At 53.2% G+C, this 22,638-nt stretch overlaps 1 protein-coding gene across 1 annotated transcript; it reads left to right on the top strand.

Moving 5' to 3' along the window:
• The first annotated feature begins 7,232 nt into the window (after window positions 1-7,232).
• Window positions 7,233-14,408, top strand: WNT9B (Wnt family member 9B). The gene is made up of 3 exons (XM_038546094.1): window positions 7,233-7,677; window positions 9,098-9,363; window positions 10,171-14,408. Exons 1-3 carry the CDS (start codon window positions 7,314-7,316, stop codon window positions 10,642-10,644), a joined length of 1,104 nt encoding a protein of 367 aa, XP_038402022.1. The 5' UTR covers window positions 7,233-7,313; the 3' UTR covers window positions 10,645-14,408.
• Window positions 14,409-22,638: the final 8,230 nt, after the last annotated feature.

The following is a 22,638-nucleotide window of genomic DNA, read 5'->3' as shown; positions in this document are numbered from 1 at the left end:
CCCTTACCACTACCTCCCTTAGGGCAGTCCTGACTACTCAGGTTTTCCCTAGGCACATTCAGGATGTGGCTCCTTCACCAGATTAGGAGGTTCCTGCTGTCCTTGGAGCCGAGAGAAGAGGTGAGGGGGTGTGGACCATCTTTGGGCCCTGCAGGAGGACAAATGGAACCAGCAGGTTGGGACATCTCTGTCCTGAGCAGCCGCCAATGGTGAAACTACCGTCATCACACAGGGATCACACACAGGGCATCATCCCTGGAGCCTGGCTCTTCCAGGGCCCCCAGCTCTGCCTAAGCCTGCCTACCCATCTGTGGGGAAGAGGGTGACCACTGAGCAGCCTGCCAAGCTGATTAGTTGGTTAACTTATTGTGCTTCAATAACTTGGTCAAAGTTATCCAGCCTAGGAGCCAGGGTTTCAAGGTTGGGGCAGAACTGGATGAGCGTGTTGCCTACCATGAGAAGAGACATCCTCAGAGACTACTACTAGCCTTTTCCTACAGTCCCCACCCATGTCTCCTAAACTGCTCCTCCCCTGGGTCGGGGCTGGGCCTGTGAAACCAAGAAGCTGGGGAAGCTTATCTTAAAGCTCTTAGGCTCCCTTTTCTCTACCCCTCCCTCTCCTTGCCCTAGGCTTCTCCTTCTTCCGTTTCTTCTTCGTTATCCCAGACCCTCTCCTGTGATCTGCCTTCTCTCTAGCAAAGTATGTTCTCAGGCACTGGCATTGTATCAGACGCTCACACTTTAGTATGAATAGGCAAGCCACTTCTCTAAACCTTATTTCTGATTTTAGCCAAAAAGAAACTGAGTTTTAGACCAGGAAAAAGTAGTCTCTTAAAGAAAGCATACTTCTCTCCCTTTAGCTGCTCAGGGGCCCAGAGGAGTCCTGACCAGATTGCTTTCCTTTCATACCTACCTGTCTTGTATTCCTTTCATCCTAAACATTTGGGGTGGTGGTGGCTAATTTTGCTTCCCTGAAGTGTTATGTTGAAGCTAAAAGCAGAAAATTCTAGCCTTGACAGAAACAATCAGGAGACTCAGGGCACAGTCCTAAGCCTGCCACTAACTCAGTGGGTCACCTTGGAACGTAAATATTACATGAACTCCCAGGGCAGGCGATAGGTCAAAGCAGAGACCTAAACACTTGGCAAATCCCTTGCCTTCCGGTCTGCCCCCAGAAGCCTCTGGAATATCTTCCAGGAGCCATCAGGGCAAAACCTCTAGACTGGGTGATCTTGAAGGGCTTCTCCAGCCTTAAAATATATGATTTAAATGGTGTGCATGTGGGCCCAGCAAGGGAGCTGGGGGAGCTGTTCCTAATCTCAGGCCTGTAGAGGTGAGGGAACCCTCTGCCCATGGGGATCCTCCTTGGCCACCGTGGCACCAGATCCATGCATGCCAGGGATGAAGCCTTCCCCTCCTTGGCTTCTGCTGGGCCTGAGTGGAGAGGGAGAGAGACAGGAAGGAGGAGGGGGAAGCATTTCCTCCGCAGATGTTGCACTGGCCAAGCTCAAAATACCCGAGATTGTTGAGATGCAAAGCATGCTTGCCATGCGGGCTGCTTGCTGCCCACTTAGCTGTGAGCACACATCTCCCCCATGCCATCCTCAGCGGGCAGCCTGGTGTGCGGCTGCAGAACAGGAAGTGGAGCTGTTTTTGGAGAGACAAAGCCCGCAGCTGGGCCGGGCTCTGTTCTCTCCGAGCCAGGGCTGTGCTGGGGTGGGGGACGAGGCTCTGGGAATGAGCTCTAGTGGGAAGGTGACCAGATTTGGTTCTCAAGCTGGGTTCCTGGAGTCCTGACATAAGAGTTGGGAAGGAAAAGGAGGGTGGATCCAGGAGGGGTTGAGGGGGACCCTGACAGGGAAAGAGTGAGCTTTTGTGTCTTTCACTCTTCTGTGGGTAGCCCTGGGATGAAGCTGACCCTTGATAAAGTCACTTAGATATCTATATTTAAGTGAATGGGTGAGTGTTACGGAGCTTGTTGGAGTAGAGGTAGGATGTGGCAACTGGTGACTTGACCAGGCTGTTCATTAAGGACATGTTCTTGGAGGATGCATGAGGGCGACCCCAAATCCAGAAGAGGAGAAAGAAGTCTGAAGGATGGAGGAATTGTGTGGTGCTCAGCAACATAAACTTGGGGCCTCTTAGCATGACAGAAAGAAGGGAGAGAGGCTTGGAGTGGATATTGAGGGTACCCCCTCTCTGCAGGACAGTCAGAGCCAAATGCCCTCTCTTCCTGGGCCAGGCACTGCCCTCAGCAATCTCCCTACTGGGAAGACCTGGTGGTGGAGAGCACAGTGTGGGGGTGGGGAGTGTGTGTGGATGTGGGTGGGTGTGTGGATGTGTGTGGGTGTGTGTGTGTAGGGGGATTTAGTGAGGGCTGTGAGGTGCGCTGAGATGTTTGAGATGAAATCACAAAGGGAACACTTACCATGCAAATGGCCCTGCTGCGGAAGCCTCTTATCAGGAGCATCTAATGGGGTTTTGCAGGGCCAAGGCCAATGCTCCAGGCAGGGCAAGGCTTTCCTGGTTCCCAGGTAGCTGCCCACAGTTGGCATGGTCCCTGGTGCCAGGCACAGCTCCTGGCCCCTCCAGCTAAGGGTCTAGACAGGCTGGCATTACCTGGTGCCCTGGGAACCGCCAGCCTTGTCCTACACCACTCACCCACATCCTGGGGGTGGCCTCCTCTGGAATCATCAGAACCTCTCAAGCAGAAAGAAGGGTGGGGGTAGGGGTGGAAGAACAGAGCCTGGGGCGCCCCCAACTGATGGGAAATGTGCTGCACCTGCCAGGTCTTCTCTGACTAGCCAGGAGTGCTCCTTGGGACCGTTCTCTTGCCTCCTCCCCACTCCCCAGGCCTCTTACTACAGGCAGGATGGGACTGGCCAAGGTCAGGTTCTCACCCAGATGGAGCTAAGAGATCTGACCCCTGAGAAGCTCCTGATTGCTCCACTCGGAGTTGGGCTGGTTCAAAGCTCTCTTCTGCTTCTTGGGGCCTTGGGAGAGTCTGGAGTACTACCGAATCCAACCAAGTTCCTTCTAGTCTAGAAGCTCCTTGAGGGCAGGAGCACGTCCCAGCAGCCAGCATGGTGCCTGGCATATAGTGAGTGCTCAAGAATGACGCTTACCTGGAGCTCACTATGTGTCAGGCACTGTTCTAAGATCTGTACAAATGTTAACTCGTTTAATCCTCCTGATAGCCCTGTGAGGTAGATATGGTGGTTGGTTATCTGCATTTTATAAATGAGGCCCAGAGAGAGAGGTGAAGTGCATTGCCCAAATTGGCACAATTGGCAAGAGGCAGGAGTGGGATTTGAACCCAGGCAGCCTGGTCCCGTTACACTCTCCCTCTAGTCAATGTGTATTTGTTAGACGGAATGAGCTCAGGGGGAGAGTGGACATTCCCAGGATCACCAATGAGTGAGGGCAGACCTGAGACCAGACTATCCAGGCCATAACGGCTTTGCGGGCCTGAGGTCCTTGGGTCCCATACACAAGCAAGTGGTGGTTAATTTTTCATCCTCTCTCTGGGATTTGGTGGTGACTAGGGTGCTGTTGAAGGTAAACAAAAGCAGTCTCCTGGGACACTTTCTCCAAATCCTGGGAGAACCTTCTTTTCCTTTCTTCAGGTTCATCCCAAATGGGGGAGCTTTAGCCAAACCATGGATGGGGTGAGCATTAAAGAGTAAAAGGAAGCCAGGGCAGGAAGGCCAGGAGCAGGGGTAGGAGCGTATCTGAGGTGAGGTCCTGAAGGGCATACTTGACTTTTCCTACTCTGGGAGAAGACAAGGTGACCCAGGAAACAGCTGGTGGGGGGGATGCCCTGGAGTCAAAACCAGAGACATCTTGCGGCATGGGGGTGGGTGACCTTTCTGGAGGTCAGCCTGGGGGAGTCTAACTGGAAGCAGAAATGGGAGGGACCTGCTGGGCCAAAGCAAATACAGCCAATTGGGGAGTGGCGTGGTCCCAGGCAGCTCAGGAACACTGGAGTCCAGCAGAAGCCTGAAGGAGCTCTTGTCCCAACCCCTGGAAGAGCAACTAGCAACTTCACAAAGTATTCATCCTCTGCTCTTGAGTCCAGAACACTGGCTACTCGTTTGGTTGATAGCATCCGACCTGACCACAGGGCAGTGTCTTTATTAAAATTCCAAATTTTGTCTGGATTCATGTGACTGATGAAGCTCACTTGATCTTTTACAGGTATACATCTTATCCCCAAGGGGCCCAACTCACATGTGGACAATAAGATTCTGCAGACAGGTTGGGGGTGCGGTTCTCAGGCCCAGGTGCCAGGGAACGTAGTTTCTTCAAGGAGAAGGGATCATGCCCATAGACCCTGAGAGGGATGGGAAACTGCAATGCCTAGAATCCTTCTGAGGTCCAGGAAGAAGCCTTCCCTAGTAGATGTGAGGATAGCCCATGAACACCATGTGAGGAAATAACGTGTTTTCTAAATTTGATGTCATGGAGCTATTTCCTCAAAGGAAATATGATCCCAACCACAACATAGGAAATAAATAAAAGGGAAACTCACTGGGTCCTGGAAGGTCTCCCAGCTGTCTTCCTAGGCCCTGAGGGGGCTCCTGAGGTGGTGCCAGGGAGCCTTCTCTGAGCGCAGCCCTAGGCAGACCAGGGCCCAGTGTGGCCTGAGGCCTCGATGCGGTTGGCTGCCTTTCCTGACCATTAATCGCTACTAAGTGTCATTACTGCTAATAAAATTAACCGACTTTATACTGGACTTCTGGGGCCATCAATCATAGGGTCTATTATACGAAATTAAAAAAGAATAGGGGCCAATGGATGGGAGAGAGAGTGTTTACTGAGCCTGCTAACAAGTGAGGGCTAGGGCATGCTGGTCCTTCACAGCTGTCGGAAGGTGGTGATCAGTGACAGCACCCTTAGTTAGACAGCCACGTCCAAGCCTTGACACTGTACTACAGATAGGACACTACTATAGATCTCTAAGATGAGAGCACAGCTGCACACGGAAAGACTCTAGGGCTGGGGCTGAAAATCTCCCCAAATGCTCCCCGAACCCGCTCAACTCTGCTTCTCCCTATGTATTTGGTTTATCCTCTTGGTCTCTCTGTGGGCCGGCTTCTTCTTTGTATCTCCTGAGTTACAGGCCCAACCACCCAAAGAAAGAAAGAGAGAGAAAGCAACCGTCTGCACAACTTAATTCAAATTCCAAATTCCCAGAGAGAGGACTGATTAGTCCAGCCTAAGTCATATGATCCTTATTGGTCCAATCCATAGGCCAGAGCAGCAGGGTCAAGTGGAATAAAATGGTCAACCACATGGTAACCATGTAGACCAGAAGAACCAATGGGTAGCCTACTCAACAGATGTCTGCAATTTAAAGGTTAAAGGTCTTAGTAACAAGCACTCAAAAAGTGATAGATGATATAACTTACACAACAGAGAGTATAAGACATGATGTAGCTATGAAGACATAATAATAATAGCTATATTTCTAGGAAAGGCATTGGAGGCAAGCCCTGAAGGATGTGCAGCCCCATTGGTCGAAATTCCCCATCACTCCCTGCCTTGTTCTCTCATCTGTCAATCAGCTGCTCACGAGGGAGGTTCCAGTTTCTGAAATGCAGGAGCAGTGTGAGCAGAAGTCTTCCCTCACATCAGCACCTGCTGTGGTGAGGAGAGCACTTGAGGGGCTGATTGGCTCCTGCTCCCTTTGCGCCCTTCATACTGGAAACCAGTCAGGGTGGGGCCTCCTCAGCTAGAGCTGACATCTGGACCTGCCAAGGGTCAAGCTCTAAGGGTTTCCTGTCAGGCTGCAGGGAGGGGTTTGGGTGTAGACCTGGTGGACCGGAAATTTACCCATTTGCCCCCAGATTAATGATTAACGGGTCCCTGCCCTCACCCTGTCTAGCAGGGGAGCCTAGGGCCAGGCTGGGCCAGGAGGAGCCTGATAGCATCTGTCTGTGCTTAGGGGTTTCGGAGATATGCTCCACACTGGGTTGGCTGCATCTGATGGATTTAGAATCTATGGGCACTTTCTGGGGGCACCTGGGGCCTGGCCAGAACCCACACTCTCCCCGGGGCAGTGTGGCATCCAGCCAGATGTCCTGGCCAGGTCAGGTGGCTCCAAACAGATCTGGGCCTTGGCTCCATGGGGTGTGGGCCTCTCCTGGAATAGTGTATATTCCAGCCATGCTGAGGGCCACCAGGGTACAGGATAGGAAATAGGAGAAACATCTCAGAGAACTTCTGGGGAGAGGCAAGGTGAACTCTTACAGGAGTCCCTGCCGTGCTGCTTATCTGCTGTATGGCTCAAGCCAGGCAATGCCTCTTCATAAAACTTTGTTTCCTTATCTGGACAACGGGAAGATCTGCCCAGGTTAAGGAATAAAGCATCTTGCGAGAGGAAAGAATTTTGAGAAACTCCAGCTAGCAGAAAGGTGAACGAGCATGTCCCAGGCACTGTGGATGGTACTTTCCATATAATCCTCCCAGCAGCCCCAGAAGGTAGAAAGGATCCCTCTTTGCACTTCCCAGAGGAAAAAAACTAAGCCTTCAAGGTTACACAGCTAGGAAGTAGGAGCGTGACTTCAGAATCCATGGACTTTGTATGTACTAGAACAGGAAGTCTGGAGCTGAAGGCTTGTTGGAAATTCATCCACCTATCTGTCAGTTCATCCATCCATCCATCCATCCATCCATCCATCCATCTGTACATTCACTCTTCCTTCCTTCTTTCCTTCCTTCCTTCCTTCCTTCCTTCCTTCCTTCCTTCCTTCCTCCATCCAGGTATTCCCTAAGCATCTCTTTGTAATAGGCGCTGAGTGGCTGGAAGGTTGAAGCTCTAGCTGGGAATTATGGAGACAGATTGGGTCGGCAATGGGATTATTTGGGCAGCAGTATAACAGAAGGGAGAGGGGGATGTCAGGGAAGTTGCTGAGTGTTTGCCCAACATCTCCATCTGTCTCCCTGCCCCCTCTGAGCAGCGTGGCTCTCCGCTCCAGGCAGCAGCCAATACTACCTACAGGCAGTACTTTCCAGACTTCCCCCACCATAGGAGCTACCCAAGGTATGTGGTGAATACAGATCCCCAGCTGCACTCCAGACCAATAAGATCAGAATCGCCAAATGTGGATCCTGGGCATCTATATTTTTAATAAGCACCCAGATGATTTTTATGATTGGGCAAGGTTGAGAAATAGAACAGGTGAGAAGTGTAGAGACTTTGGCACCTGGAAAACTTGGACACTAGACCTTGTTACAAGTACTTTGGTTTCCTACTCTGTAAAGTGGGCACATAACCCCATGGGGCTGGCCCGTCTCCCAGCAGGGAATAAATGAAGCTCCCAGATGGTCCCCTTCCCCTTGCTTGCCCCAGGTCCTACCTGCCCTCTTCCTCCATCAGACCCTCAGGGTCACTGTCTCACTCTCTTGCTCTCTCTAGCCTGACTGGGCGGGAGGTCCTGACCCCCTTCCCAGGGCTGGGCACCGCCACGGCCCCAGCACAGGGTGGGGCCCACCTGAAGCAGTGTGACCTGCTGAAGCTGTCCCGCCGGCAGAAGCAGCTCTGCCGGAGGGAGCCCGGCCTGGCCGAGACCCTGCAGGACGCTGCTCACCTCAGCCTGCTGGAGTGCCAGTTCCAGTTCCGACATGAGCGTTGGAACTGCAGCCTGGAGGGGAGGACAGGCCTGCTCAAGAGAGGTAGGGAGGAGGGCTGGGAGAGGAGGGCTGGAGAAAGAGAAGGGCTGGGGGTAGGAGGGCTGGAGGGAGTCAGCTTTCCTGTTCCCCTGGCCTCTGGGCCCAGGCCATGCTGCCTTTGCAAACCTAGCATGGTCCTGGTGAGAAGAGTCTTGGGTTTGGGTTCTCCCTTGGTTTGGGGGGAGGTGGTACAGAAGAGCGAGAGAGACACAGAGAAGGAGGAGGCACAGCCCATTCCTGGATCATGGAGGAGCCCACAGATGAGATGGGTGGTCCCCCAGTCCCACTCCCTCAGTCTCCAGCGCACACACAGGAACACAGGCACACACGTATGCACGCCAAACAAAGTGGAAGAGCGTATAAGGATGGAAGGCAGGCAGTAGTTGGCCAAATACCCTGAGATGGGTCAAATTCTTGTGTTCACTCATGCCCTGTGACTTTGTTCATCACACCATTGGCCCATAATTCCCCCCTTCCCTTCCATTCTCACTCCACCTTCTTCCCTCCTCCTGTATCCCTCCACACCTCATTCACTAAGCCTCTGGTGAGGCTTGCAGCGAGCCAGCCACGGTGCTGGATGCTGGAGGCACAGGGCTGAACAAGAAGATCCCGTGTGCCCCTGGAGAGCATACAGCCTCCGGGGGAGACAGGTCAGCATGTGACTCTGTCACCAAGTAGCAAGGGACTTTTACTGAAAGGCAGTGATGACATATAGAAGGAGCCAGCCCCCTTGTAGGCCAGCTGCTCTCCACAGCTGGGGAGGGTCTAGGATGGAGCTGATGCTATGCCAGGTACCCCGGAGAATAGGTCGGGTGAGCACGCCCCAAGAGTACAAGAGTAGCGATGGTCCTGGAAGGGGGTGGGATGATCCGTCTGGAACAAGTCATGCAGGAGACCCAAAGTTACTCATTAGGTCAATAGGTCATTAGGTCTACTGCACAAGTAGGTAGGAGAGAGTGACATTTAAGAGGACTTATGAAGCACAGGAAGCCCACAGAGGATCAGGGGATCAGGGGCCTCAGAAATGGGTCAGTCCATTTGCCTGCACACTGACTTGGAGTCGAGATCAGTGGTTTAGCCTCAGCTCTGCTCCTCACCAGGGGCCCGAGTCACTTGTCTTTGCACCTTAGTGTCCTCATCTGCCCACTAAAGGCAGTAACCCCTGTCCGCTGCCCTGGGAACCTGGGCATAAACTCCATAGTGCGTTTGACAGTTCCGTCTAAACCGCAGCTTGCAGCCTGAGCCTAAGGGGCAGGTGATAGGAGGCTGCCCAGGGCCATGTCCTGAGGTCCACATGATCCTTGTCTGGCTCATCACAGCGCCCCCATCATCCTCTTCTGCTCTCAGTGGGTGAAGGGCAGCCTCTGAGCCCAGTCTCCTCCTCCCTCCTGGATAACTGCCCCCCTCCCCATGCCCGGCCCAGGTTTCAAGGAGACAGCCTTCCTGTATGCAGTGTCCTCGGCCGCCCTCACCCACACGCTGGCCCGGGCCTGCAGTGCCGGGCGCATGGAGCGCTGCACCTGTGATGACTCTCCGGGCCTGGAGAGCCGGCAGGCCTGGCAGTGGGGCGTGTGCGGCGACAACCTCAAGTACAGCACCAAGTTCCTGAGCAACTTCCTGGGGCCCAAGAGAGGAAGCAAAGACCTGAGGGCACGGGTGGATGCTCACAATACCCACATGGGCATCAAGGTGAGTGTGTTGCCTGAAGGCCTCAAAGCCCTGCCCCAGCCAGGGTGCAGGAGTGGGCAGCAAGGTCAATGGGAGGCCAGCATCGGCCCTGCCCCCAACACGCACGCAGCTGTCCCAGGAAGAACCCCATTTCTTCCACCAGCATGCCACTACCAGGTGCCAGGAAGTAGGGAAGGGTCCTGGACACCACCATGGGCTAGGCAGCAGGAGAGAGCCAGGCTGGGGACTGGGCCCTCATGAGGCAGCAGCGTGTTTGGAGAAGGGTCTCCATTCCAGGGACTGGCTTTCCTGATGTCTGAGAAGCCCATGTAGTTTGAAAACTACATTGACCTTTGACCTGGTGCAACACCTCCACTTCCTCCATGTTACAGATGGAGAGACGGAGGAGGCCCAGAGGAGGGAAGGGGCTTAGCGGAGGCACACAGTAGTGGGAGGACGGGAGGGTGAAAGGTATCTAGGTCTAGTGGGATGAGAAGCTGGAAGAGGCCAGGGTTGCAAGTCTTTAGGACTGGCTTCTGTGTCCTCACTGCTGAGTTGGTATAAACCAGGGCTGCTGTGCTCAGCTTTCTACTCTGCAAGCACTCTGGGCCAAGGGAAGGAGCAGGGGCCGAGATCTGGCCCAAGGTGTGCACATTGGCCCAGCGGAAGCATGGCCTTGAGCTAATTTGCACCAAAGTGGCACATGGGTTAGCTTGGGTCCTATTTGCCCCCTTCTGGTGTCTCTTGCCCATCCTGCTACCACATCCTGCCATGGTCTATGCTCTGGGGATGGGCCCCTGACCACACCTGCATTTTCTCTCCTCGCAGGCAGTGAAGAGTGGCCTCAGGACCACATGTAAGTGCCACGGTGTTTCAGGCTCCTGCGCCGTGCGCACCTGCTGGAAGCAGCTCTCCCCGTTCCGAGAGACAGGCCAGGCACTAAAGCTGCGCTATGACTCAGCTGTCAAGGTGTCCAGTGCTACCAACGAGGCCTTGGGCCGCCTGGAGCTGTGGGCACCTGTCCGGCCTGGCAGCCCCGCCAAAGGCCTGGCCCCACGGCCTGGGGACCTGGTCTACATGGAAGACTCGCCCAGTTTCTGCCGGCCCAGCAAGTACTCGCCAGGCACAGCGGGCAGGGTGTGTTCTCGGGAGGCCAGCTGCAGCAGCCTGTGCTGCGGGCGGGGCTATGACACCCAGAGCCGCCTGGTGGCCTTCTCCTGCCACTGCCAGGTGCAGTGGTGCTGCTACGTTGAGTGCCAGCAGTGCGTGCAGGAGGAGCTCGTGTATACCTGCAAGCACTAGGCCTGCTGCCTGGTGTGCCAGGGGGCACTGCCAGGACCCCGCAGTGCTCGGCCACCTTGAGGCCCCTCCAGGCAGGAACACACAGCATGCACGCACTCACCGACATACGAGCCAGTGTGCACGCACTCCTCTCTCCACCAGGCCTCAGCAGCCTTTCCGTCCCTCTACACTCAGCAGAGAGAGGTTCAGAGGGATCAGAACTGAGAGTCCCCAGCCTTGTTGGAGCAGGAAAACAGAGTAGGAAAGGATGTGGGGGGAATAAGGGAGACCAAGAGGAGGATAGGACTGAGGGTTTTTTGGGGGGCAGTGGGCGGGGAGGGACATCCTGCTATCTCAATTCTTCGGGTTAGTGGCCTAGAGCCAGTAAGACGCTGGGAGGTGAGCCTATGAGCCAGCAGGGCACTGGGAGGCAGTGTCAGCTGGACGCAAAGGCTGGAGCCTGAGCCTGACAGGGATGGGTCAATCCCTGTCTGCTCAGGTCACAGTGAGCCCTGGGGGCCGCACAACCCCACCCCCCGTGGCTTTGCTGTGCTAGTGGGAGGGAGAAAGGCTAGGTAGTAGGAGCTGTTTGTTTGCAGAAAGGAAAGCATTCTGGGCTTGAGTGGAACCAAGTCAGATCCGTGCCCTGGAGCCCTGTGTCCTTGGTTTGGTGTTTAAAATACTCACGGAGGCCTCATTCTTTCCTTGAGAGCTGCATTAGCCATACCCGCCCAGCCCTGCTCCGTAAGAGCACCAGTGGATGCGAGGTGGTAGGGAGAGCCGGTCCCCAGGTGGGGCGCAGATAGTGCACGGAGGCTGCACAGAGAGACAGTGACCCATCCCTGTTTTCTGGATGTGGAACCTTTACTCTCAGCCCAGGAGAGAGTGACAGCCTTTGGTTCAAGGCAGGGACGCCGGGAGCTCAGTTTCTCATCTTCCCTGCAGGCCTGGTATGGTCAGGTCCCTGTGGTGGTGGTCCACCTGTGCCGTGAGGCCCCAACACAGCTGACATTCATGACACAGAAGAGGTCTGATTCTGGTTACATTTCTCCTCTTATAGCTACTCATCTAATTAAGGTTTTACCCTGGAGTTACAGGCGTGGGAAAGTCTTTGCTAAGCCTGGCTCCTTGGGGGCCCCCTTCACTTACGAATAGCCCCCACTTTGGCTCTTACCTGAGGAATAGACGTGACTTTGCTAATTTCCTCTGATCCTGTGGACATTTCCAGTGCTACCTACCAAGGCCCTGTGTGGGAGAAAGAGGAAGTAACTGGTATACACACACACACACACACACACACACACACACACACGTGCTCCTTGGACCTGCCAGGTTGAGGGTTCACATTTTAGCAGCACACCCTCTCTGGTTCAGAACCAAGTCCTTGCAGGGGTCACTCTGCTGGAAGCAGAGTGTTTCCCCAGAGCAGGGCCCAGTGCCAGCCAGGAGGAAGTGGCCTCCTTCGGGAAACCCTCGGCTGCTTTGCCGGCCCTGCCGCGCCCTCTGTCAGCTTCCTCTGAATCCAGAGTTGCTGAACCTCTGCTCAACAGAAATTTCAGAATTGGCTGTCTGCTCAGAAACAACCAGTGCAAGCCCAGGAAGAAGCCCTGGGCTCCCTGGGACCTCCAAGGGCGAGGAGCTGTCCTGGCTGGGGTGGGTCAGGGCAGCTCATGAGATGCTGGAAGGATCTCTGGCTACAGAAGTTCTGATGAGAAGCCAAACTTACCTGAGATGCCCTCAATGGACTGACCCTGCTGACCCAGGTAGCCAGCCCACATCTTGTCAAGAAGAGCAAAAAAGGAGAGTGGGCTGGTTTTATAGTTTCTTCCACTCCCCGCCCCCCCACCGCATAGAGACTTTTTCTTTGCCAGCCCAATCCATCTGAGGCCCCAACTCTGCCTCTACCTTGCCCCAGCCCTCGGCATAAGGGACCAGAGGCCTCCCTGGCAGGAAAAAGGGACCTGATCCACCCACACGCCATCTGCATCCCCAGCTCCATGCCTGGCAGTGTTGGGGTTGCAAGAGGATAAAGGCAGACTCTGAGGGACTGAGGCCATGGTGGGCCACCAACCCCAACAACCTAGGCCAATGACACGAGGTGTGGGCTCTGAGAGTGCCTCGGCCTGTGGGGGAGGTCCTCCCTGCCTAGCCTTTTCTCTCCTTCCTTGCTCCATCTCTTTCTATTCCGGGTGCCCCCAAAGGTCCACATCAACCCTGCTGGGGCCCCTCACTCTACAGCTTTAAGGGAAATGCTCACAGGGTATATTTTTGGTCTACCTCACATATATAATTTTTAGGGCAAAAGAAAATAATTTATATAGCTAAGATATATGAGAAAATATTTATGTATAATATTTATATAGTTTCTATATTTCATGGGCAGCACCTGCGGGGGCTGTGTGTTCTGTCAGAAGCCAGCTGTCTGGGGAGACACAGCTTGGCCAGACCCGGGGGTCACCCCTGAGCTGCTCACCAGGGGGCTGGGGTGTCTCACAGGTTCTTGCAACCAGCCTCTCTTGGCGCTGATGAGAACACTTCTCCTCTGTGCATGAGGCCTGCTGGGCTTGATCCAGACTGTCCTTGTGGAGGTTTTGTAAATTCTCTGTTCTTCTGGGTCCCAGGCCCCCTCTTCTGCTCTAGCAAAACTATCTTGCTCATAATAATAATGACAACAAAGATGCCCACTCTTTGCATTTGTAAAGCACTTTCGGTTTTCAGAAACTCTTGTCCCTTGAATCCCGTTTGATTTCCCTTTATCCCCAGAAGAGTGTGTGTGTGTGTGTGTGTGTCGCGTGCATGCGTGTTGTGGGGGAGGGGCTCATGCCCAGTTTACAGATGTGGCCCAGAGAGGGAGGGATGTCCCTAAAGTCACACTGAGGAGGTCCATCCAAGGAGTATGGAAATTCTGCATGGGCCGCTCGCTATGGGAGCGGACTTGCCCTGAGCCGATGGAGCCCAGGGAAGTGGCTGTGTCTCTGGCTGTGCGTGACCCTGGCCTTTCGGATCTGGATAGCACGTCAGCGTTTTTCCAAGCAGAGTCCTGTGTCTCAGGAGCTGGGAAATGCCTGAGAGGCCTGGAGAGACAAGGACCTCGTGGAAGCCACTTGGGGGCTGCAGGAGAGGATTGGGCAACTACATCACACGGCCCCTCCCAGCCTGCAGATGGGTTTCATCTCATTTGCTCTCATTTGTGTTTTTCTCTTAAAAATGAATTGCTTTCCATTGGATTTCTGACTTGCCTTCTAAAATCAGTCATGCTGGCAAACGGAGCTTGTCTTCCCACCTTGCCACAGTCAGCTACAGGGAGGGAGCCCTGTTAGGCCGTGTGGAGGGTCCCCAGTTTGTCAAGTGCCCCCACCTCAGTCCGCCTCACTCCTGGATGTTCCTGCCTGGCTCTCGTGAGCACATCGTGTACCTCCCCCTGTCCAGATAAGCCCAGTGTCCCTGTGTCCTTCATGACCTGGCAGACAGGCCCACAAACAGACCCATGCCAGCCCCGAAGATTATTTCTTATTTCCAGAGTTTCCTCTCTCAACAGCCATGAACTTCAAGTGTTTTTTGTCTCAGCACGTTTTGGAATTCCAGTGGGAGCTATCATATATCAAGTACCTGTTATGTCCATCCATTCAATCAGTGATGACTTAGGAAGCCCGGGCTGAACTCCAGGCACCTCTCTGGGTACTGGGGTACAGCAGTGGGCAAAATCAAGTCCCTGACTCACAGGGCTGACACTCTAGTGGGGGAGAGACACAATAAACCAATAAATTCTGTATCAGTTGTTTGTACTCTGTCTTGATTTGTTGCAATAACCCTGCATGTTGGACACAACCAGTGAAGGCTCTCGAATGCCGCTAGGAAACAAAGACATCAGGATTTGAGCACAGATCTTCTGGCCTTCAAAGTATGGCTAGTTCCCTCTCTGGACTGCTGCTTCCTCTCATCTATAGACAGGGCAGGAATGGATCACTGCCTTTAATGGATCCTGGGTAAATGGAGGCCTAGGGGAAGGAGGTAACCCATCTGAGGTTACATGCTAAGTCAGACCAGCTGGAGCCTGGGTCCGCTCCTCGAGTTGATAAGTGTTTCTAGCATCCTCATCCCGTGGCCAGCATGCAGGTTGGGGTGGAGGCAAGATAATGCAAAGCAGGAGCCTTTAGGGATTTAGGGCCAAATAGGAGAAATGAGAAGCACTGCTGTGATGGTTTGTGCCCTTTGACAAGTCAGCCCCAGAGTTCCTTCTCTGGCCTTACTGCCTTCCCAGCATGCTTAGGGAAGTGCATCCCCTTTACCAGCATGGCTCCTGGAGGTGTGATTGGGAAGGAGGCCCCTTATTGAACAGAGAGCGGCAGAGAGGGCTTGGCAGCTGCCCTGCCCTAGCTCTCCAGCCCAGGTCCCCGGAGAGGGAGGCAGAGGGTAGTCCAGTCCAATCGTGAGGGCACCTATGTAATTCCACCGGCAAGCCTGCCCTAACGTGTTCCTCAGGCCTGGGGGTCAGTTGGTTCTGAGCAGTGACTGAAGAGTCCACGCAGCGGGCTCCGGTGTTCCAAGGGACTTCTTACCTGCTCTCACTTGAACTTCACAAGGCAGGCACTTTTCTTCCCTTTTAACAGATAGGGGAACTGAGGCACAAAATGTTTAAAAAACTCACTGAAGGCCAAATATCGCATAACCTGGGTCTTTGCCTCCAAACCCCAAATTCTTTCTACTCTACATGGCCTTTGGCCTCCCTCCATCTACTCCTGTCCATAAATCTGTTCCCTAACAGGCCCTGGGGCCTCTCTACCCTCAGCTGTTCAGTGAGAGGATCTCTTCCTGGGGATCAGTGCTTGCTGAGACAATCACTGCGTGGGTACTTCATCTATGGCATATCCCTTTTTATTTATCTTATTTATTTTTTATTTAAAAAATATTTATTCATTTGAGAGAGAGAGAAAGAATGAGCAAAGGGGAGAGGCAGACGGAGAGGGAGAAGCAGAAGCAGACTCTCCACTGAGCAGGGAGCCTGCTTTGGGGCTTGATCCCAGAAACTTGGGATCATGACCTGGGTGGAAGGCAGACACTTAACCATCTGAGCCACCCAGGAGCCTGTCTTCCTTTTTAAAGGCATTTAGCCACAAGTGCTCTTTCTCTTTTCCTTTCTATACATACATGTTTATCTTGTTGAACCATTTGTGAGAACATTACAGACACCAGGGCGCTTAAATACTTTATTACATGTCTCCTAAGAACAAGAGCATTCTCCAAAAGCACCACAAGGCCATCATCACATCCAAGACACAATATTATCTACAAACACTCTATTCAAACTTCTGTTGTTGTCCTTCAAAATGTCCTTTCCAACTTTTTTTTTCCTGATCCAGGATCCACTTGAGGATCAGGTCTTGCGTATTGTCATGCCTCTCCAAGCCCCCTGTGATCTAGGATAGTCTCCTGCTTTTGTTTTCATGCCTTTGATATTTTATTTTTTAAAAAGATTTTATTTATTTATTTATTCATGAGAAATACACACACAGAGAGCAGAGACATAGGCAGAAGGAGAAGCAGGCTCCTGTGGGGCCCGATGCAGGACTTGATCCCAGGACCCTGGGATCATGATCTGAGCCAAAGGCAGATGCTCATCCACTGACCCACCCAGGTGCCCCATGCCTTTGACATTTTAAAGTTCAGGCCAGATGTCTTGCAGAATGTCTCTCAATTGAGATTTTTTTTTTTTCCTGATTGTTTCCTTATGACTAGATTCTGGTTGGACATTTTGGCCAGAATTCTCCTCGGGTGACGGGCGCCCTGCTCCATGCATGCCATCAAGAGCCATGGGATGTTGGTTTGTCAACATCGCCAGTGATGCAGAATCTCATCACTTGGTTCAGGTGGTTTCCACCATATCTTTCTGACGTGAAGTGGCCATTTCCACTTGGTGATTCATGATTCGTCTGCGGAGTGATGTTTTGAGACTATGGGACTCTCTGGTTGCTCAATAAGCATTTTACCCAAAACCTCCAGCATCCACTGATGTCCTTGCCTGAACTGATCACAAATGATGGTTTTCTAATTTCATCATTCCCTGCCTAGTTTTTAGTTGGCATTCTTCTATACCGAAGAGCTTTCCCTTCTTCCTTATCTCCATGGTATTCCTTTTAATCTTCACAATCCACCTTACAGGGTAAGAATTGTTACCCTTTTTCTTTTTTTTTAACAGATTCTATTTATTTGAGGGAGGGACAGAGCACGAGAAGAGGGAGAGGGAGAAGCAGACTCCCTGCAGAGCAGGGAGCCAAACCGGGGCTTGATTCCAGGCCCCTGAGCTGGTCAGACACTTAACCAATGGAGGGAGCCATCCAGGTGCCCCAAGAATTGTTATCGCCATTTTACAGATGAGGGAATGGAGGTTCGGGGGAGTTTCAGTCATTGGCTGAGTGGGTGGCAGAGCCAGGATTCAAACTCAGGCCTTTCTCACATCTGAGCTCTCACCCGCTGCCTTTGGAATCTTCCCAGATTTCTGGGTGTCTTCTCTGATGACTCAGCTCCAAGCAGGGGATGAGGAGTGGTGCCCTCGCCCAGTGGAGTTCCTATAGCAGGTGGGAGACTGTAAGGCAGCAGAGGTGGGGCAGGGAGGGTGGGGAACAGAGATTTCCTCTCTTGGAAATCATGAGATGGCCTTGTTCCGGCCTCCCAGGCCCGCCTCCCACCTTAGAGGCTCTGCAGTGCTGACAACTCCCACTTCGCTGCCTCCCTGAGGCCCTTCAGCCTCACCCCTACAGGCCACATTCTGTTCTTCGCTGGACTCCTGGATCTGTGGAGCATGACCATGGTGACCCCAAGTCCTAGAGCTCCGGAGAAGGGCCCAAGGTCAATTACGATGCCCCACTGACTTCTAAAGACAGGTGGAAATATCTCACCTGCCTGATTTCCAATCAGGGAGATATAGTCACTGTCTGGCCAGCAAGCATAGTCTGCCTAAGCCCTGCCCCCAGGAGAAAGGCTGTAAAGGACCAGAGGGATGAGCAGTGATTGGGGTGGGGACATTCAGGAGTGAGAGCAGCTGAGTGGGGTCCTCTACCTACCTGCTGCCCTTCCGTTCATTCTCTACTTTGAGCCATCTCTCATCCAGTGTCCCTTCCTGTAACTGTTCAGCCAGCACACCTGTGTGCCAGGCATGTGCTGGGGTGCCAAGGTGACGACACTAAGGCACAGGCTTCAGGGAGGTTGTGGACAAGAAGACAAGCAAGGAAATAGGTCACTGGGTGCTAAGCTCTGTGAGAGACACCTAACGGCATTGGAAGTCCGGTGCCCTTCCCAGGTCATCTCCTGTCCATGCCAACCCCAGGGCTACATACAAACATGATCCGCATTGCACAGATAAGGAAACAGGTTCAGAGAGGTTCCCTGCCATGACCAAAGCCCTATAATACATGACAGGGCTGGCCATTAAACAAGATGCCTCTTGTCCCAAGTGCAGGACACAGCTCGTGCAGAGTCCAGGGTGCCAGGGAGACGATGGCATCGGGAAACTGCAAGGGCTCAGTGTGGTTGCTAGTGTCCCCTCCCTCTTGCTCGGTCTTCCTTCTTCCCTCTCCCTCTCTCTCCTCCCTGCATACCTGCAGAGCTGAGGCTGACTGCCTCTGGGGTGTCTGATCCCCTCTCCGCCCCCCCCCCCTTTCTCCTGCAGTCCCTCCTCTAGTCCCCAGAGGCAGTGAGGCCCACATTCCTCCCTGGCTCTCTCGGTCCCATTAATGTGTTACGGTGGAGCGGGCCCAGGGGAGCCGGGCCGGACTCTCCCCACCCCGCCCCCACTGTTCAGAGTGGACAGGTGAGAGGTGGAGGCCGGTCAGAGTCGCAGGAGAACCTGACCCAGAGTCCAAATTCCTGCCCCCGTCTGGACAAGTCCAGGGCGGCCAATGGTAGCCCCCGGGTCCCCGCACCCCTTCCCGCGCAGCCCCTCCAGTGGCTGACAGGCCCTAATCTCAGCTGTCTTCATGCAGCCAGCCCTCCAAGCCTGGGGTCACCTGACGCCAACACAGTTTAATTCAGAAGCTGATTTCTGCTTGTTGGCAACATGTCATTTCTGAAATTGCTTTCTCTGCCCAGAGGCGGGAGATGTCAGAGCCGTGCAGGTGTTACAGCAGTGCTGCCCCCACCTAACCCCCCCCTCCCCGCCCAAGTTCAGGAAGGATTAAGGGGCGTGGGGGGCTCACATTAGATCCTCCAGCTCTGCTTCTCATGTTTCCCTAAAGGCCGGGGGCCAGGGATGGGAGATGCTGGGAACAGCCTCGGCTTTCCTCTCCTGCCCAGAGACAGAGGCCCAGAGTTGGGGAAATGAAGCCGCCGCCACTGACACTGACAATATCAACAGGACATTATTTCGAGCATGTTCTATGCAGGTGCCAAGCACCTTGCAGAGTGCCTCTCATGCATTGTCCTATTTGAATTGCAAGACTACCCTCCAAATTTGTGCCATCCCTCCCTTACAACTGAGAAGACTGAGGCTCAGAGAGGTTAGATCATTTACCTGAGGTCACACAGCAAGTACGTGGTGGACCTAGGACTCAGAACCAGTGAGAGTACCAGCCAGACTGGGATTTGGAGGTCTGGGAAGAGATGGGCCACAGGGTTTGAGGAGGACTTGGGGATTGGTTTCTTGGCTTGCTTCATGGCTTGGCCTAAATATCTTCGGTGAAATTTGCCTGCTCCCTTAACTCCCCCACTCCTGCAACCCGTCAAATAGTTGTTTGCTTCCTCATTTACATTTTCTTAGCATTTTGCATATACCATGACTAGCAAATAGCCCTTAATACTGACATTATTTGCTTGATTGGATGAATGAAAAGATGAATGAACAAATGAATCTATGAATCTTGCTCTCCATATTGTTCTCACCCTAGCAGCCTCCCACCAGAGCAAGCTTTCTGTTTCAGCAGGCGCCGTGTCCCTCCTGGACACTCTGGCTCCTCACTGACCATGCTCTCTGCCTTCTCTCTACTCCTTTTCTTTCCACTCACTCCCTCATGCCTCACCTTCCCAGTTCCCAGGAACTTTGGCTGCCCAACCATCAGTAACAAGGCTGCGCAGAAGCCAAGGCTGGAGCTTCCATGAGAGCTGCTTTCTGCAGCCCTGGGACTGAGAATGAACCAATCAACTGGAAAGTAGCTTGCTGGTCTCCTTATAAAGGTAGTGCATGGGCCAACTTGCCCTCCCCAAGGGGGCCCTCACCCCTCACCTCCACCTGCTTCCCAGTGTGAACTTCTCCCCTGCTTCTCCCTCCAGTGCTTCAGAGCACCCAAAACTGTGTGTACTTGACCCTTGGCCTGGGCCAGAGCTAGAACATGGTTGGGTTGGCTGGTGTAGGGCCCAAGACAGAAAACTGTCCTGACCCACCTCGTGCATTTCTTGCATTGGTATCGAGCTTTAGTCAAAAAGCTATCATAGCTATCATAGCTATCAGAAAATGTAAATGATATCATTTTAGTGCTGGCATAAAGCAGTACCAGCTGGATGGAGTAATAATAGGGAACACATCAAAGATCCATAGAATTTCGGACCTAATGGGCTGTTCCCATTTTACAGATGAGGAAACTGAGCCCCAAGGTGCGTAGCAGCAAAAACATCCTGAACACAACATTGAGGTCAGGATTGGGCTGGCACCAGGAAGACTTCTGAAGTGGGGAGACGTTCTATTTCCTGACACATGGCTCTTCTCTTATGATCATTTCTTGAGGGGTACTACTTATGTTCCAATCACAAATTAGTGTTAAAAAAATGACATCAGGATCTACTTCACAGAGGATGTTTAAATGTCCAAGAAGGAAAGATAAGTAGTCTTTAAAAGTTGTTAAACGGGGACGCCTGGGTAGCTCAGTGGTTGAGCATCTGCCTTAGGCTCAGGGTGTGATCCCAGGGTCCTGGGATTGGGCTCCCTGCAGGGAGCCTGCTTCTCCCTCTGCCTCTGTCTCTGCCTCTCTCTCTGTGTCTCTCATGAATAAATAAAATTAAAAAAAAAAAATCAGAGTCCTGGGTGAGCCAAGCAGCCATGTTACCTTTCTTCTCTGAACCTCATTCATTAAAACAAGCACACAGGACAAAAAGCTCTATATGGGTATCCCTAGGTGATTAGTAGATCGGTAGACAGAGAGATGGAAGCATAGATAGACAGATTGCATCCATATACATGTGCCAGGCGCTGTGCCGGGCCCTGGGGATGAAGCAGTTAACAAGGCCCGAGCCATCCCAGCTCCTAAAGGACAGAAGACAGATAAACAAGTCATCACTATTCAGGGTGATGAAACTGACAACCCTGGTCGCCCCAGGCAGCTGAACTCGGTGGCTGAGGAACAGGGGTGGGAGAGCAGGGAGGCTTTGCACTGTGTTCCTTGCTGTTGCTTTTGGATTGTGAACCATGTGAATGCATTACTTACCACTGAAAAGAAACAAAATAAAAAAGAATGAAAATAAAGTGCGATGAGTGTTGACAAGGGAGGAGTACAGAGTGCTTCAGGGAAGACTTGGAGGGCGGTTAGCAGGGTGTAGATCTGGCCTGGGGAAGAGAGAGAAGGCTTCCCGCAGAAGGGGAGGCCCAGCTTCAGCCTATAGCTTAGTGAGGCCCGGGCCAGGTTAGCAGCTTGAGGGGGAGGATAGGGAGGTGCCAGGGGAAAGGTTATGAGGTACGGAGGGGTGCAGTGTCATCGAGGGCTCAGAGGGTAGCTCTAAAAAGGGCCTGGCACATGGGATGTGCTTAATGTACAGCAGCCACAACTACTATTAATCCTGCAATTACTGCTGCTGCCGTCAGCAGGGACAAGGGAGAGGGGGGTCCTCGTGTTGCTGCTCACCCTCCAAGATGTTCCGGGGCCTCTGGGAGTCCCTTGGCGACAGGCGATCTTGGGACTGCTGTGGCGTTTTATTGTCCATGTGGGCCCAGCCCTGGGTGCAGGAAGACAGAGGAGGCCCCAGCGGAGGGTGCCTTGTTCTGGGGGAGGGGTGCTTGGCTCCTCTCTCTTCTCTCTGGAACACAGGACCAGAACAACCCTGGACCTCTGATGCAGAAGACGGCTGCCTGGGTCGTTTCATTTCACATCATAGACCAAGAAACCTCCCCACACTGGGAAGGGACAGGATCCCCTCCTGGCTGCAGGCCCAGGACAATGTATAGCGCAGCAATGAAAACCAGTGTGGTCAGCACTGATGGTGCACTAGCTTCTCAGCCTCACGACCACCCCAGCAGGAGCGAGGTTCTGTAATTACCACCCCCATTTCACAGATGAGGAAGCTGAGGCATGCAAAGGTTAAGTAACCTTCATGAGGTCACATTCGGGAGGTCGCATGGGCAGGCTTTGACCTCGGGTGGCCTCTAGGCCACTTCCTGGCCCTAAAGCAGAGAGAATCTGAGACGTGGGAGCTCTCAGATTCTCTCTACTTGTCTGCTCAGCCCTTCTCTGCAACAGGAAGAAAACCATTTCCTCCCACTTGGTAAAGCCCACTAAGCACAACGAAAACCTGATCTGTGTTCTAGACTTAGAACCTGTGATCACAACAATAAAATTTTGAAAATCTGATTTCCAGGGAGGCCGATGGTCAGGAGTTGAGTACATCTACATGCAGGATGGGGTGGGGGTGCACAGCTCACTGAGAGGTGTTCCTTTTGGAATCAGGACCTCTGGGGTGTGACAGCCTCAGCCTGACAGGAAGTGCTTCCCTCCCTCGGGAGGGGGTCCAGCATGTCACCCTGGGCTGGGGGCCAGCAGGGAAGAGCCCTGACCCCAGGCAAGCTGTGAGCTAGTGAGCCATGAGGAAGCTGTGCTGGTGACCATGGTCTCTTCTCTGCTTCTTGGAAGAAAGGAGGAGTCCTGTAAGCACATAGCTTCATCATGGCCTTGGCGGGGTCCAGCCAGCTGTCAGTGGTCACGACCTCCAGCCCCTGGGCTGGCTAAATGGACCTCTGATCTCTGACTCCTAAAGCTTAATTCAGACCTCTGACCTCTGTGTTCCTGCCCGCCCCCCTCCCTGGCACTCACCTGACCCCCA

The sequence above is a fragment of the Canis lupus genome, chromosome 9 (genome assembly GCF_011100685.1).
Source record: "Canis lupus familiaris isolate Mischka breed German Shepherd chromosome 9, alternate assembly UU_Cfam_GSD_1.0, whole genome shotgun sequence".
Lineage (NCBI taxonomy): Eukaryota > Metazoa > Chordata > Mammalia > Carnivora > Canidae > Canis > Canis lupus.
The sequence above is the reverse complement of the archived record's forward strand: the minus strand, read 5'-3'. Positions and strand labels throughout refer to the sequence as shown.